This window comes from Dromiciops gliroides, chromosome 1, assembly GCF_019393635.1.
Source record: "Dromiciops gliroides isolate mDroGli1 chromosome 1, mDroGli1.pri, whole genome shotgun sequence".
Classification (NCBI taxonomy): domain Eukaryota; kingdom Metazoa; phylum Chordata; class Mammalia; order Microbiotheria; family Microbiotheriidae; genus Dromiciops; species Dromiciops gliroides.
The window spans coordinates 569,078,979-569,096,694 of record NC_057861.1 but is presented as its reverse complement, the minus strand read 5'-3'; the positions used below and the strand labels follow the sequence as shown (position 1 = coordinate 569,096,694).

Here is a 17,716-nt window from a genome sequence, read left to right as displayed (position 1 = left end):
GGGTAGGACCTGAAAGATCTTGAGCTGAGGACTCAACAGGGTTTTATACCCTTACAGGGCTCAGAAAATCTAATTTTAGGCCATCTTCTTTGTCAAATTAATATGTAACATTTTCTAAGAAGATGGTCTTCTTAGAAAATATTGACAGACTGCCTACGTGACAAAGTCATCATCAGTTTCCAATAATCTTATCAATCTTCTTGCAATAACAGGTCCTAACTCTGATGCATGACTCCTTTGTTGAACATGTAGTCAAACATGTCACTCATGATTTCTAAGAAAACTTAATCATATCATGTTGCTGACACTAACATCATCTGATATTGTTAAGTATAAAATATCATCTGACATTGTGTAAGAGAGACTTAATCTACTAATATAATAAGATTCCTAAATATCTAAATCACAACTTTTAGTTAATATGCTGATTATTATCATAACTAAATCTCTTTAAATCTCTTATAACTAAGGGGTGGGAAAATTCTCACTCACATCCTCTTGTGATAGAGATAATAATAGCACCTACCTCACAAGGTTATTGGAGGACCAAATGAGATATTTGTAAAGTGCTTAGCACCGTGCATGGAATATAGTAGACACTTTATAAATGCTTGTTGCCTTTCTTCCAAGCCCTTTTGTGAAATAAGGATCAAAAGTGAAACCATGTAATGTTGAGATACATTTTTATAGTTTCAAATTCAGAACCTGGCTATTTAATCCAAATATTATATACTGGGGCAATTCATTCATGTATCTATTGACACTTTAGATGACTTTATAAATCATCTAGTTTAATCCCTTCATTTAAAAATTTTTTTTGGCAGGGGGAGGCAGGGCAATGAGGGTTAAGTGACTTGCCCAGGGTCACACAGCTAGTGTCAAGTGTCTGAGGCTGGATTTGAACTCAGGTCCTCCTGAATCCAGGGCCAGTGCTTTATCCACTGTGCCACCTAGCTGTTCCCAATCCCTTCATTTTAAAGAGAAAGTCAGATGCATAGGTTAAACAAATTGCCCTAGATGAATTACCCTGTGTTGAAACTTGAATTTGGTTGATTCCAAATTACTGCCCCTTCTGATACAACATGATGCTTTAATTACATATGCATCATAATTGAACTCAGTATGCTGTTGTCAAGCTGAATTTCACCCCTTCACCCATCTTCTATGCTACACCCCCTTTCCCATTCATTTTTTACTTCTAGATCAGTAGTTCCTAAGCATTTTTGAAATATTAGGATTTTGGTTTTGTTTTTGGTTTTTTTGCAGGGCAATGAGGGTTAAGTGACTTGCCCAGGGTCACACAGTTAGTAAGTGTCAAGTGTCTGAAGCCGGATTTGAACTCACAGGTACTCCTGAATCCAGGCCAGGGTCAGTGCTTTCCCACTGCGCCATCTAGCTGTCCCCCGCCCCCCCCCCCAATTTTTTTTAATGTCAAAGAACTTCACAGTCCCACACACAAAATTATCAAACATTAGAAATTAGAGAGTAACAATGCTAACACATGGTGCACATGAATTTGAAAGGGCTCGTGGCCAATAACTCCAAGATTGAGAACCACTGACTGACACATTGTCTTAGATGTACCTTTAAGGAGCCTAGATATTTTTGATGTGTATAAGATGGCTATTAGATTTTTTTGTTTATTTATTGGTTGGTCTTTTGTTTTAGGTTCTCATAGAGACTGCTAAGAAACTTGGACTCAAGTGCCACTCAAAGGGAACGATGGTAACTGTGGAGGGACCCCGTTTTAGTTCTCGGGCAGAAAGTTTAATGTTCCGTGTTTGGGGAGCAGATCTTATCAACATGACCACAGTTCCAGAGGTGGTTCTTGCCAGAGAAGCTGGAATTTGTTATGCAACCATTGCTATGGCAACGGATTACGACTGCTGGAAAGAGCATGAGGAGGCGGTGGGTGGAATCTTTTTCCTTACAGAAGTCCCTTGTTTGGTGAAAATTGTAGAGAAAGTTTTCCATGCTCGTTAGAACTAGATTTATGTTTACACAGTACCTTAGATATCACAGTGTTTCAAAATCTGCTTTTGAAAAATGTTAATGAGACTAGCCTTTGGTGTTTGCAGAAATACATTGTAAATAAACTTCCCTTTTTTAGTTTCTAGGGAAAACCTTGTTCTTGACATCTGTCTTTATTAAGGACAAGCTAATTTCTAAATGATCAGTTATATTGCATTTCCAGAATCTCAAAACAATTTGGGGGATATGGCTTTAATGGGAACGATTCTGGTTCAGTGTAAAATTTCATCAGCTTTTTGTTCATTTTCCTTCTCCTCCTGATCCCCCCCAAAAGAATGCCTACTGCTGTATGTTTTTTTAAAGAAGATATAAGGGGGCAGCTAGGTGGTGCAGTGGATAAAGCACCGGCCCAAGATTCAGGAGGACCTGACTTCAAATTTGGCCTCAGATAATTGACAATTACTAGCTGTGTGACCCTGGGCAAGTCACTTAACCATCATTGCCCCGCTCAAAAAAAAAAAAAGATATCACTTGAGCAATTAGGAACTATGCCCAAAGGGCTATAAAGCTGTGCATATCTACCCTTTGACCCAGCAATACCACTATTAGGTCTTTTTCCCAAAGAGATCATAAAAAAGGGAAAAGGACCCACATATACAAAAAGATATTTATAGCTGCTCTTTTTGTGGTAGCAAGGAATTGGAAATTGAGGAGTTGCCCATCAATTGTAATGGCTGAACAAGTTGTGGTATATGAATGTAATTGGAATACTATTGTGCTGTAAGAAGCGATGAGCAGGTGGATTTCAGAGAAATCTGGAAGGACTTGCATGAAATGATGCTGATTAAGATGAGCAGAACCAGGAGAACGTTGTACACAGTAACAGCAACATTGTGTGTTGATCAACTGTGTTAGACTTGATTCTTCTCAGCAATACAACAGTACAAGAATGTTCCAAAGGACTCATGATGGAAAAGGCTCTCCAAATCCGCAAAAAAAAGAACTGTGGATATGGATGCAGATTGAACCATACTATTTCTTTTGTTTTTGGTTCTGTTGTTTTTCTTTTTTAAGGTTTTTCCTTTATGCTCTGATTCTTCTTTCACAGCATGACTAATGCAGAAATATGTTTAATGTGATTGTACATATATAACCTATATCAGATTACTTGCTGTCTTGGTGAGGGAGGGAAAAAAATTTGAAACCAGAAATCTTATAAAAACAAATGTTGGGGGAAAAAAAAAAACCAAGAAGATATCACTCATGGTCTGGATAATTCACAGTGCTCAGTGTAATAGCCCCATAGTTTTCATTGGCCCTTTAATAGGAAATTTCAAACCTGAGTGTTCTTCACTGGGAAGCCATTGATTTCCAAAGTGAGAAAGTATTAAGGTGAGGTGGAAAGAACACTGGTCTAGAAACTTGCTCTGTCACTAACTCTGTGAGCCTGGACTGATTTGTGTTCACCTCTCTGGGTCTCGGTTTCCTTATATGTAAAATGTTGGGCTTGGGTAAAGTTCCTGCTATTTCTAAAGCCCTGTGATGGTAGAATAAGGCAACCAATTTATTCTTTTCTGACTGTGATACTTGCACATTGCTCTGGGGAAATAACCAGCCACATAGTACTTTAACATTTATAAACTACTTTTTCCTCACAACAGCCCTATTGGGTAGATAGTATTCTATCTACTCCCATTTTACAGATGAGGAAACTGAGGCTTAGAGGTCAAAGTAACTTGTTCATGGTCAGGTAACTAGTAAGTAGGTATAGCAGTGGATGGAGTGCTGAGCCTGGAGTCAGGAAGACTCATCTTCCTGAGTTCAAATTTGGTCCCAGACACTTAACTAGCTGTGTGAACCTGGGCAAATCATTTAACCTTGTTGGCCTCAGTTCCTCACCTGCAGAATGAATTGGAGAAGGAAATGGCAAACAACTCCAGTATCTTTGCCAAGAAAACCCCAAATGGTGTTACGGGGAGTCATATATGACCAAAATGACTGAGCAGCAACTGCATATGGGGCTCAATTCCAGGTCTTCTTTTTTCATGTCTAATATTTTTTCTTCCACATTGTGTTCCCTCCTTGGCTATGAAAGTTCTGAACAAGTATGTAAAGGGGCCATGGGATTATCTTCTCTCAGAGTTTTCTCTCTCATTTTTGTTTTTATGACACTGCATTTTTCTTTGAAATTTAAAACTTATATTAAAGTGCTTTCTTTTGATAAACGAAAAGGATTTAGACCTGGAAGGAACCTTAGTGGTTATCTCCTCGAACTCCTTTGGAAATTGAGGTCCAAAGAAGTCACTTCCAGGGTTTAAACCTTGGAAGTTCTACAAATCTAGGCATTCTTTCCATTGCTTACTATCTCCTTTGGAAAATTAGATGTGGGGGCAGCTAGGTGGTGCAGTGGATAGAGCACCGGCCCTGGAGGCAGGAGGACCTGAGTTCAAATTCGGCTTCAGACCCTAGCTGTGTGACCTTGGGCAAGTCACTTAACCCCAACTGCCTCACCCCCCCCCCAAAAAAAAAAATCACAGAAAATTAGATGTAAGTGGTGTAAATGGTGATGTCATTTTACATAGACTAATAGGTCTCTTCATGAAATGTGTTAGTAGTCACAGAATGTAAATGTGTGAATTGAAAAATATTAGGGTTTTTAATGTCACTTGCTATTTTATCTAGGTTTCAGTTGATAACGTCATGAAGACTCTGAAAGAAAATTCAAATAAAGCCACCAGTTTACTTCTTACTGCAATACCACAGATCGGGTCAATGGAATGGACAGAAACCCTGCACAGCATGAAAGTAAGTCTCTTAAAAATGAACTTGCAGCAGAAGACAAATAATGGACTAATCAGCTGCCTGACTACATTCAGCCTTTTCTACCCCCTCAGCTTTGTTCTTCCTTTCCCTACTTTGTCCTCAACCCTCAGAACCTCCCCGCCCTCCTCCCGCCTCTGTATGTTTGCCAGGAAAACCCTAAATGGGGTCACAAAGAGATGGACACTACTGAATGACAACAACAAAAATTATATAGAGCAGTGTTGTCTAGCTCTAAGGGAAACAGTGGGCCCCTAAACCCATAGTTAAGTCTTCATGTGGACCACATATTAACCTTATTTATGTTATATTGTATTTTTTATTTTTTGGTCAGATAGTTCCCAATGGCACTTTAGTCTAGTTTGGCCTTAAGGCAGCATGTTTGACACCTGGTGTAGAGAAAGGATCAGAAAGGGAAGAATGTTGTGTGAATCATGTGATTTAGTACTGGAATGTATCTTAGAGAACACAGCTTAAGCTTCTCATTTCATAGATGAGAAAACTGAGGCTCAGTGAAGTTATTATTTGAATTGTCTGTGATCCAAAGTCAAATAAGTAGCAGAATGGAATTTATACCCATATCCTGACCCTAATTTCCTATTATACCACACTGTTTTCCATACTAGACATTTGGTTGTATTCCTGATCTTGGGAACTAGAAAAGTAGTGAATAGAGGCTACATTATTTACTTGGAGATGGAAAGCACTTTAAGGAACTAGGGCCAGTTTCTGATATAACCAGAGTTCTGTAGCCTCTTATCACCAAATGAAATGAATCATAAATATTAAACAGAGGAATCATTTTATTAACAATAGGAAAATAAGTTGCAAGAATGAGGAATATCAACTTAGAGTGGAAATGTTAGGGGCTTGCAAAATTATGAGCACAATTGAATGGGGTTTGTGACAGAGGCTCTTCCATCAGGGAGGCATAAGGGTATAATCAGTATAAAGAGCACTGGATCTAGGCTTTATGGCATGTGTAGTGGGAAGAATGCTAGACTTGGACCTAAGAAAACCCTAGGTTTAAGCCTTATTACTACTTGGTTTTTTTGTTTGTTTGTTTTTGGTGGGGCAATGAGGGTTAAGTGACTTGCCCAGGGTCACACAGCTAGTAAGTGTCAAGTGTCTGAGGTCATATTTGAACTCAGGTCCTCCTGAATCCAGGGCCAGTGCTTTATCCACTATATCACCTAGCTGCCCCACTACTTGTTAATAGTTGTATGACCCTGGGGATATCGCTTAATCTCTCTGATCCTTTTCTTCATCTATAAAATAAAGATATTAATATATTTTAGTACCTACCTTAACAAAAAGAGTTACTGTGAGGAGCAAATGAAATCATGTATCTCCAGTGCATCAGTATTAAATTTTTCTGTCAGTGGATTTGTAATCTTGTTTATAACTACCTATTAGAATTCATTAATTTGTTGACATTTTTGTTTCAGCATGTGGTCCAGTTTTCCATTATTTTACCAAGACACTGAAATGGTGTGGATACTCAAGAGGAGCAGAAAGAGATCCCCTCTCCAATAATTTCCAGGATGTATAATTACCAGAATCACATGCTTTTTACCACTTGTGAAATAGTTGTGGTGATAAAAGACTGTATTTACTCAAGTGTTTATTTCTGCTAGATCTTGGTAGCTTCAGAAGTAAGTGAACCTGTAGATTTCTAAAGGTACTTAGAGACAGACTGTCATCCCAGTATCTCTGATGTTTACAGGTTTAAAGAAAGAAAATACAATACTAAAATAGAGTACTAAACTTCTCCCAACATTAAATGATGGCAATATTTGTGTTTTTTAGAGGTAATTTATTGAGTCTCTTAGAAAAGTACTTGGCATTCATTTTTATTGCTTCTCTTTCCAAGAAGAATATTTGCTTAGAAATGAAGACATAATTCAAGAGAATATATTTGCATTTCACTGTTGTAGGCATTTTATTGATATTTTATCTATTTTTAAAAATTGTTTCTTTTGTGGGTCTGTGAATTCTTTTATATATAGTTTATTAATTTGAACTTTTTGATTTTCTAATAAAATAATTTTCTTGCCTACCATATAAAGTTAAGCTTTTTTTTTTTAAAAAAAGATGATTGATATTGAACAGAATTTCTGAGGAAGACCATTTAGACTTGACATTTAATGTGTATCAAAAGATACAAAGAGTGTTCCAAGAAAGCTTTACCTTGAAAATAGAATGTTTGTTTGTTTTTTCTTCTCTGTGGTTTACAACAAAACGTTCTTTAAAAGTGTTGTAAGCCTTTGTCTGTTGTTTCAAATGTTTGTGATCACGTTTCAGTTCCATACTATGTTGTATGTAGAATATATACAGGCTTTCCTTTGAGATAACCTGTTTCTCTAAAAATAAATCATATACACGCCTGCAATCAACTTGTTCACATTGTTAGAAAAAACAAGTTATGGATAACTGGTGGGTAGAAGAGAAGGTGACTTTATGAGTGTCTGCCTATTTAATCTGAGAAAATGGAGACTGAACAACCTGCAGAAATCTTTCTGCAAATCAAAACCAATGGTGAATTTGATAATTAGCCTGCTGAAAAAATAGAAGAGGTGCAGGCCTTTAAAAGGTATAGAAACACTGATGAACTATGTTGAACTATGCCTTTTTCTTCAAAGTTAGAAGGCTGGAGCAATGATTGAAAAAGGAAACAAAAATATTAAAACACTCTGTAAAACCTACAGTGCCAGTGTTCCACTCCTAAACAGTCACCCCAGGGTCATATAAGGGATATCAGTGCAGATATTGAAAGAACTGGAGAAATTCTGAAAAAAAAATCATCCCTATCTTGGAAGAGGATGTGCAGTAGCCACTGCAAGAAGCTTGCTTGTGGGGCAGCTAGGTGGGGCAGTAGTTTTAGGCCCTGGATTCAGGAGGACCTAAGTTCAAATGTGGCCTCAAATACTTGACACCTACTAGTTGTGTGACCCTGGGCAAGTCACTTAACCCTCATTGCTCCACCCTCCCCCCCCCCCCAAAAAAAAAGCTTGCTTGAATCTGAGGCTGTGGAATGCTTAAATTACCAGCAGTATAAAGGAAATTCCTTTGACAGTTAAGTTTGTTGATTTACTAGAGTCTAGAAATTATTGGGGTCTAAGTTGCTATAAAATCAAAGATCTGGGAGAGAACACTTAGCTATCAAGCTTTTCCAGGAATGTTGTCTTCATTCCACCAATAGAATTGTTCTTATCATTAGAAAGCCTCATAGGGTTGGGGAGTGCATAAATATGCTTGATCTTATATCTGAGTCTCCATTTCTATGATAAAACCTGTGACTATACTGGTTTCAAAATGCTATTCAGTGATCAATAAGGATGCCTTGTAGGATTTCCCATGAAGAGAAGGAGACGGCTTTGATAGAATGCTGCAGGTTTTAATGGTCATCCTTTGGCAGTATCTAAAAGAGAGTATGATAACATGAACCCTTGTAGAGGACCCCCTCACCTCATGAATTTCCTGGCAGGGGTTGATATCAGAACTGGAAACCTTCCATCTCTACTATGGCTTATGACAGAAGAGGAAGACCTAGTGACTGTTAGGATGACATGATTGGGTTTAATGCTGAGGAGACTTGGGACTTCAGTGGATACATGGAGTCCATCTGAATGGCACATGGCTTATGAACCACAGGGTAGGTTTAGAAATAACCCTATTTCATTTTAGATATCTTAACTTGGATATCCAAAGTAGAACTCATTCTTTTCCCCTAAATCCTCCCCTTTCTCCCACCTTCCCTGTAGAGGGCAACAAGATTTTCCCAGCCCTTCAGACTCACAACCTAGGAATCATCCTGGATTCCTCACTGTCTCTCACATCACATATCCTGTCAATTTCACCTTTGTAGCATCTCTTCAATATGCTTTCTGACACTGCTACCACATTGGTGCAGGCCCTCATCTCCACATAGCAATGGCCTGCTAACTACCTCTGCCTGCCTCAAATCTCTCCCCACTCCAATTCATTCTTCATTCAGCTATTAAAGTGATTTTCCTAAAATGCAAGTCTGATCATGTCATCCCCTTACTAAATAAACCCAATACAAAATACTCTCTGGCATTCAAAACCTAGCCTTTTGTAACCAATCTTATACCCTACCTCCTGTCATGTAGTCTTCAATCCAGTGACACTTGTTTCCTGGCTGTTCTACAAACAAGACACTTCATCTCTTAGCTCCAGGAATTTCCTTCTGCTGTCCCCCATGCCTGGAACACTCTTCCTCCTTTGGTCCCACTACTGACCTCCTTTGGCTTCCTTTAAGTCCCAACTAAAATCCCATCTTATACAGGAAACTTTCATTCCAATGCCTTGCTTCTGTTTATTCTTTCCTATTCAGTATGTAGCTTGCTTTGCATATATTTGTTTGCATGTTGTCTTCATTGTCCCTGAGGACATGAACTGTCTTTTGCTTGTTTTTGTGTCCCTGGGACTTAACACAGTACACAGCACATACTAGGCTAGGCTCTTAAGAAATATTTATTGAAATTATTCTTATGCTACATGTCATGGCTCATACAGTGATCTTGGTGGGCCTATTTTAATGAAACCATAAGTAACTACTCTCAAAAATTTGGCTGGGTCGATTATTGACAAAAGTGGTCATTGAATCAAACAAATGTATTATGAATCCAGGGCATAAATCAATTGATGAACCTTGCGATAGACCTGAGGAGGGAATTATTACCATTACAGGAACACAGGACCAGATACAGAATACAGTATTTAGAGCAAAATGGTGATTCAAAATACAGATGTCGAAGGCTTCTGATGCAAGATATCTTTTCCTCTTTATAATGTGAAGCAGGACTCTGGAAAGTTTTTCTAAGACTAGTCCTGGAGCTTTTTTTTTTTTTTTTTAAATGCTTCTGTTGAAAAAGCCAACTTTTTTTTTTTTTTTTTGGCGGGGCATTGGGGGTTAAGTGACTTGCCCAGGGTCACACAGCTAGTAAGTGTCAAGTGTCTGAGGCCGGATTTGAACTCAGGTACTCCTGAATCCAGGGCCAGTGCGCCACCTAGTCGCCCCCGAAAAAGCCAAGTTTTTAAACTTTTTAACCTTTTGTTTTCCTCTACTTCATAGGCATTCTGAATTTGAGGTGTGGGGAAATCTTTGCTGTTTACCAAATGTTAAATTTTAGTTCCTTACAAACAAGGGGGGAGGGTGGGTTGGGAAGGGCACTGACAAAACTAATACTGAAATTTTGAAACAGTAGTAGGGAGTGAATTTTGTTGGTATTGTGAGTGATTCTTTTTTTAATTGCCTTTCCTGTAACTATTGTGAACAGCTTGTTTTATGGTCAACTGCAATTTTTTTGAGGGGGATGAATAGGAAAAAGGGAAAGAATAGTATTTATGGTCCATGACATAGCAATGTTCAAAATGTAATGCTCTTATGTAAGAAATATTTTCTAAAATAAATTTAATCTAAAAAAGAAAAAGGAAAAAAAAAACATGCATATCTAAGAAGCACTGTAAAACCCAGACACTATTTGAAGGAAGTTTATACATATGGCTTTTGATTTGCTACAGTGAATAATATTATCTTATGGGTTCTACAGATGTTTTTAATTCACCAAATCATCATCATCATCAAATAATAATAATAGTTTTAAAAATCCCCATTTATACCTAGGCTTCATGAACAGATTGTGAGATACCAGTAAGGAACAAGAGATAAGAGGAGTATAACTCTAGAGAGTTTAGTTAAAAGGGGGAAACACAAACTACAGTTGTCCCACAGGAAATGGTTTCTGAACCAAGAGTCCTATGCTTTCTTTCTGAAAAAATAAATGTTACCTATTTAAGCCCTGTGGAAATTAGACTGTAAGGGTCAACATTTTGTCAAAATGAAATGGAGTAATAAAATATAAAGCTGAAATAGACCTTTTAAGATCAAAGTTATAATTCTAGAATTTAAAGGAACCTCTGCAGCAATCTACTCCAACCCATACCCAAAAAGTTTGCCTCTAGTTTGGGGCTTTTTAAAATAACTTTTTTTTTTCTGATTAATAAACATTTATTAAGCAACTACTATGTGCCAAGCAGGCATTTTGGTGGTGCAGTAGAGCACCAGCACCTGACTAGGAGTCAGGAAGATCTGAGTTCAAATGTGACCTCAGACACTAGCTGTGTGACTCTGGGCTAGTCACAACCCCTCACTTCATCTCTAAAATGGGGGCACACTGGAGAAGGAAACGGCAAACCACTATGGTGTCTCTGCCAAGAAAACCCCATGGATAAAAGTCATGTAGAGTTAGACATACCTGAACAACAGTGTGCTAGGTAATAAAAATACAAAAAGATAGTCCTTGCCCTCAAGGAGCCTTACAATTTAGGAGGGACACAACATGCAAATTAATATACAAAGCAAGCTACATACTGGACAGATAGGAAATAACAGAGGGGAAAGCAGTAGAACATTGTTTGGAGTCCTTGGCTTTCTTCGGGCTCAAACTCATTTTGAGTTTGAATACTGCATGACATTTTGACAGGTTCATCTTTATCCTCCCTTATTTGGCCTTGTTTTTATATTCTGTAGATAGCTCTTTAAAAAAAAAAAAGTTTTGGGGGCAGCTAGGTGGTGCAGTAGATAAAGCACCGGTCCTGGATTCAGGAGGACCTGAGTTCAAATCCGACCTCAGACACTTGACACTTACTAGCTGTGTGATCCTGGGCAAGTCACTTAACCACCATTGCCCTGCAAACAAACAAAACAAAACAAAACAAAAAGTTAAGTTTTATAGAGTGTTGTAGGCTAAGCAATTTGGAAATCCATCAGATTTTTCCAGTACAATAGGCATTTGTGAGATAAGGCTTGGTTGTCTTGAGTCTACCATGTGACAGTCTTCCCTTAAGGGAGGCTATAACTCTTAGAATCTATGCATGGAAACCACTGCTATAAGATTAGGCCATGGAAACACAATGACAATATTTTTAAGGCTATTACAGCCATATGTCTTTTTGGTTTTTTTTTAGTGAGGCAATTGGGGTTAAGTGACTTGCCCAGGGTCACACAGCTAGTAAGTGTTAAGTGTCTGAGGCCGGATTTGAACTCAGGTCCTCCTGACTCCAGGGCAGGTGCTCTATCCACTGCGCCACCTAGCTGCCCCTACAGCCATATGTCTAAAAGTAATATCTTGCTAACAGTTTATCTTACCACCATTCCCCTGTGTATTTCAAAAATCCCTTATGTAGGGACAGCTAGGTGGCACAGTGGATAGAGCACCTGCCCTGGAGTCAGGAGGACCTGAGTTCAAATGTGACCTCAGGTACTTGACACTTACTAGCTGTGTGACCCTGGGCAAGTTACTTAACCCCAATTGCCTCACCCAAAAACCAAAAAAAAAAAAAAATCCCCTATGTAGTAATGGAAAAATTGCAACCACTATTGGCCAATAAATTTCTCTTAATCTAATCCACCAGCCCCTAACATTGTATTCACTAGTATGCAAATGTACCCTCTGCATAATATAAAACAAATGATATACCAAGTCTAACTATAAACAGTAATAATAAAAGTAAAAAATAATTTTATTTTTAGCAGCATAAATTCCCTCATGTATTCTCAAGGCAGAGGGTAGATGGGTAGGGGAAAAAAAAACATTAAAAATAACAGATAGGGGTGAGGTAGAGGGAGAATGGGATGGTTGGTGAATCTTGATGTGCAAATCAGCCAACTCCACACAGCCACTAACATCAGGATTTAAGTATCCCACTCTCCGAAGGGTATTTTTGAGTACATTTCCCCAGCTCTGAAGGATAAGTCTTCCTACCTGAATGGACCACTTGAACGAACCTGTGTGCCAGTTAATATGTATATTTCTGACTTGTCCCTTTTGTATATAGGTCCCTTTCTCTTCTCCTTCCTTCCTTCCCTATTATTTGTTAATTTTTTTTTTGAGTTCCAATTTTTCCTCTCTCCTTCCCTCCCTTTCCTCTCCCACCCCCTCCCTGAGGTGGTAAGCAACTCGATATGTATTATACATGTATGATTATGTAAAATATTACCATATTAGTCATTTTGTACAAGAAAACTTGAATAAAAAATGAAAGTGAAAAATGGCATGCTTCAGTCTGTTCCATCAATATCAATTTTTTCTTTGGAGGTGGATAGTATGTTTCATCAATAGTCCTTTGGGATTGTCTTAGATCATTGTATTGTTGAGAATAGTTGTCCACAGTTATTTATCAAAAAATATTGCTGTCTCTGTGTACAATGTTCTCTTGGTTCTGGTAACTTCACTTTGAACTTCATCAGTTCATACAAGTCTTTCCAGGCCTTTCTGAAATCATTCTGCTTGTCATTTCTTATAATACAGTAATATTTCATCACCATCATATAGCACAGCTTGATTATACCTTTGGGATATAAACCTAACTGTGTTATTGGTGGATCAAAGGGTATGCTCAATTCTATAGCCCTTTGGGCATAGTTCCAAATTGCTCTCCAGAATAGTTGGAACTTTTCACAACTCCACCAACAATGGATTAGCATCCCAGTTTTCCCACATCCCCTTCAAAATCCAACATTTTCCCTTTTTGTTATATTAGCCAATCTGATAGGTGTGAGATAGTACCTCAGAGTTGTTTTAATTTGCATTTCTCTGCTCAATAGTGGTCTAGAGCGTTTTTTCATATGATTATAGATAGCTTTGACTCCTTTGTCTGAAAACTCCGTGTTCATATCCTTTGACCATTTATCAATTGGGGAATGACATGTATTTTTATAAATTTGACTCAATTTTCTATATATTTGAGAAATGAGGCCTTTAGCAGAGATATTTCTCTTTTTCCCAGAGGTATTTGTTTCCTTTTATTCAAAAATAATTTTTTAGAAGAGGAAAGGTATAAGTTATATGAATATTTTTAGAATAGTTTTGTTTTTCTTTTTCATTAGTTGGAGTGGGGTAGGAGAGGTGGTTTGCTATTTGAAAAAATAATTTTTAAAATGATTGAAAAGTTATATTACTAGCACACTACATTTTATTTTCTAAAAGAATATTTCTTGACCTCACGTTTTATTAAGTTAATAGCCAAGCCCCTGCAAATATATTTTTCCACCTTTCTTTTTTACTTCTTGAAGACCATATTTATTTTTCTCCATAGTATTCCTTCCCTCAGCTCTCTGCTCATCACCCTTCACTACTATTTTCCCACTAGGATGAATCACAAGTCAACTTACTATAGCTTCCTGATTGTTCTCCCTGTTTTCAGTATAAACCTCTCTAGCATTGGGGTCAGACCATGTCACAGAAAGGAAGAAAACAAGCATTTTACCATTGAGAGGTTTAGTGACTATCCCTGAGTTAATTAAGTGTCTAAAGTTGGATTTGAACTCAGGTTTTCCTGGTTCCAGATCCAGTGCTCTATCCATTGCACCACCTGGCTGCTTCTAGTTGTCACACCTGTTCCTCTAGCTGGTACAGGTGTTTCTCTAGCTGCCACAGGCTTTCCTGAAAACCTTCAGTTACTTATTTTTGCCTCTGAATGCAAACTGCCAAACTTGGCATTTAAGGCCTTTAATAGTCTGCCTTCAGCCTACCTTTTTAGCAATGGTTGACATTAGCTAATTGATCAATCTGCATTTATAAATGCCTACTATAAAGTTGGCAGTGCTAGACACTGGGAATACAAAGACAAAAAATAAAACAGCCTTCACCCTGAAGGAGCTCACACTCTATTGGGAGGCAACATATTTACAAATAAATACATATAAAATAAATACAAGATGATTTTTTTTTGGCATGGGGAGGGAGATCAGAAAAGACTAGAGAAGATGTCACCTGAGCAGAGTTTCAAAGGAAAGGGAATCACTGAAGTTCATTGGGTAGCAGAATGACATGGTAAAACCAACACTTTAAGAAAATCTCTGGCACCTTTGTGGAGGATAAATTGAGGGAATGAGGTAGGAACAATACTTATTAAAACTTTGCCACATATACTGGGATAGTTTCTCCTAATGCCTTCCCTCCTCCCATGTCTCCTTTAAAATTCAGAAAATTTATCTCAAGACAACTGACTGGCCCAGAAGGTTCAAGCTATGGACATGCTTTCCTAAACAGAACACAAAAGGGCTAGCCCACGAAGTCCATGCCCTTCAGACATGGTGGATGTCCCACTTCCATTGAGGTCACCATAACCCAACACATTCTTCTAAACTGATATGTTTCTCTAAACCCATAATGTGATGAGTATCTTTTTTTTCTGTCTTTAGTAAATATGTGTATATACAAATATATATGCACATATGTATATACACATAGACAAACATAAACATTTACTGATACACAGCAACGTTTATCACAGAACATAAAAATGCTTTAAAACAAATTTAACAAGGAATTCTCTAGGTACCTTATATAAGACACAAAATGAATGCAATTGTAGATCCATCTAAGAAAGTTTTGCAATTTTTAAAAGGTTGAACATCATTTCCCCATTTAACTGTAATTAACAGATCTTTAATAAGGCAAGAAAAACTTTAAAAATTCTGATACAAAATGATGTAAACTAATAATTTGTATTAGTTTACTGATAGACAGGAAGAGGAGATGGACAGCTGAGAAAATGCCTTTTCTTTTAAAACACAATTGTGCATCAGTTGAAGATTTCAAAGAACTTTAAGACTGCAGTTTTGGCTATTTGTACTTTTTTCTATTACATATTTTAAATCACATTAGGAATGCAATCTAAAACCGTGTACTACTTCATTGGAAAGAAGTTTACATTGTGCAATTTTCTGCCTCTTAATTTTAAAAAGTGGCAGCAATTCCTGCACATACTGTGTTTCAAATAAAGATTTCAAACACACATTATTTTAAAAAGTACAGAAGGCAAAAATTGGCAGTTAGCCAGGAGCTTGTTTCTTATTAAAACAATGTAGGTGACAAGAAATTTCATAATTAAAAATTGAAATAATTTTAAATACAGTTTATCTGGCATTTGCACTGACTAATTCGATAAATCTTTAAGTAAACAAAGGCTTTAACTATACTCTAAGCTTCAAGTATAGGTGTCAGATTTCCATATTTCATTCTCACTGAGTCTTATAACCTGGGTATCATAATTGGATATCCAGTTTGATTGGGAAACACCCCTAAGGTGGCTGTAAGCCATCTATAATTTGGTACCCATCCTTGGTGCAGAAGTCTGTGATAGCAGTGGTCATGGTAGAGGAGGTGGTATCTGATTAAATCCCTATTGATTCCATGCCTGTCCTTACATTTTTTTATACATGTACTTGCCAACCACAAGGGATACACTAGCCCACTTGTTGGGCATTTCCATACTACTGGCCCCACTGACCAAAAAGCCTTTGGATATCCAATATATGTTTGTCAGAGCATTTTAAAATCCACAGTGTGAATATGTCGATTGAAAAGGTCACGCTCTCCATGTCACTACAGCATTCCATGAAACACCACTCTGGAAGTGTTGAGCTGGATTTAACATATCAAGAATTTCTTTGCCTCAATATCATTTCACAACATGTCCTTCAATTGTAGTACCATTAACTGGAACAATCACATGTGTACCACTCTCAGGAATTGAACTGTACAAATGAGTACCCTTTGTCTGGGAAGACTCAAATTTCCATTATCTGTCCAAATGGTGAAAAGGTCTGGCACTTTAGTTGTTCTGTTAGTCCTGAGGTCCAATGTTGTTTGACATTTGACTCATAAATATCGTTTGGAACTAGAGGTTTCCATGTTGCCCAGTTCTGATTTGTCTTCCTCTAAGCCACAGTCCATCTGCTGTTTGGAATTTTCTGCATCCCATTTAACAAAGGCATATCCTTTTGACATCCCTATTGCCATGTCTTTCACAACTTAAGCATTTAATATTTTTTTAAATGGTGCAAAAGTGGTGTTTATATATTCAGTTGCAATTACTGGACTGAGACCACCAATAAAGACTTTAAAAAGCATTTGCTTTTTTAAAAAAAAAGACTTTGCAAGCATTATAACAGTTGAAGCATTTGACATTTTTCTCAAAAACCAACAATTTTTGTTGTCCAGTCATTACACCATCCATTTTATGTGAATTCATGTTCAAGTGAACTAAGATTTGTGAATACAGGGTGCTGACAACAGTACTACTTGCTTGTATATTTCTTCTGACTGCTGGGGGTTGTCTCCCAATTCACTTTGACCTCTTTGCTCATTATTTCTGTCCATCTATAGCAGCGAGTGCTGCAGCTGCATGACAGTGTTCATAAAACTTCACAAAACAGTAAAGATCATTTCCATCTATATCCATAATCATCTTCTAGTTTTTACACTATATAATCTTACAAAACAGCTGGAGCTTCTTTCACATCTGGAGAATGCTTGCCTACATATAAAGTCTTGGGCATCTTGTCCTCCATGATGGCAGCTGAGGCAGCAGTTGCTCTGCCTCCTGCTCCCACATCTCTACCACCTCCACTGGTGACCCAGTAGTAAGGGGTATAGGGTTTCTGTCACTTATCAGTGAAACCAAGTTTTGTCTGCCTCCTCTTTGTCCAGTGGTGGCAGCAACACAGACCCACTCATTCTGGTACCTGAAAAATGAAGTCCTAACACAAGATGAGACAAACTTGGGTACCCAGGAGTAGTCAAGCAGCCTGGGCCACACAAGTAGAGAGAAAGGCCTCTCCTTCTGTGTATCCTTTCCATGCTAGGGCTAAGAAAACCTACTATTGGTAACAATTAGATATTCTACAAATGTCTTACTTTGTTTCAATCCCAAATCTAAAACACAAGATAGCCCTGAAGCAGGTCTGACCTAGAACAGGAGGAGAGAGAAATATACCAATTAGTAGCCCATTATAACAATCTAGGATGAAGGTGCTACTAGCATGATGAATTAAATGATGGCCATGTGAAAAGAGATAATGTGATAGATTTGAAGGAATATAGAAATAGAA

The 17,716-nt window shown here is 37.7% G+C and overlaps 1 protein-coding gene and 2 pseudogenes across 1 annotated transcript in view; 2 read left to right on the top strand and 1 right to left on the bottom strand.

Moving 5' to 3' along the window:
• Positions 1–7,654, top strand: part of LOC122737361 (methylthioadenosine phosphorylase) — a 64,509-nt gene extending 56,855 nt beyond the window's left edge. Inside the window, exons 6-8 of the mRNA XM_043979851.1 lie at positions 1,669–1,908; positions 4,654–4,776; positions 6,240–7,654. Of these exons, the coding sequence (XP_043835786.1) occupies positions 1,669–1,908; positions 4,654–4,776; positions 6,240–6,278 (402 nt within the window). The 3' untranslated portion in view covers positions 6,279–7,654. The remainder of the gene's footprint in view (positions 1–1,668; positions 1,909–4,653; positions 4,777–6,239) is intronic.
• Positions 7,281–9,697, top strand: LOC122751886 (annotated as a pseudogene).
• A 6,275-nt stretch (positions 9,698–15,972) lies between these two features.
• On the bottom strand, positions 15,973–17,188 carry LOC122751875 (annotated as a pseudogene).
• Positions 17,189–17,716: the final 528 nt, after the last annotated feature.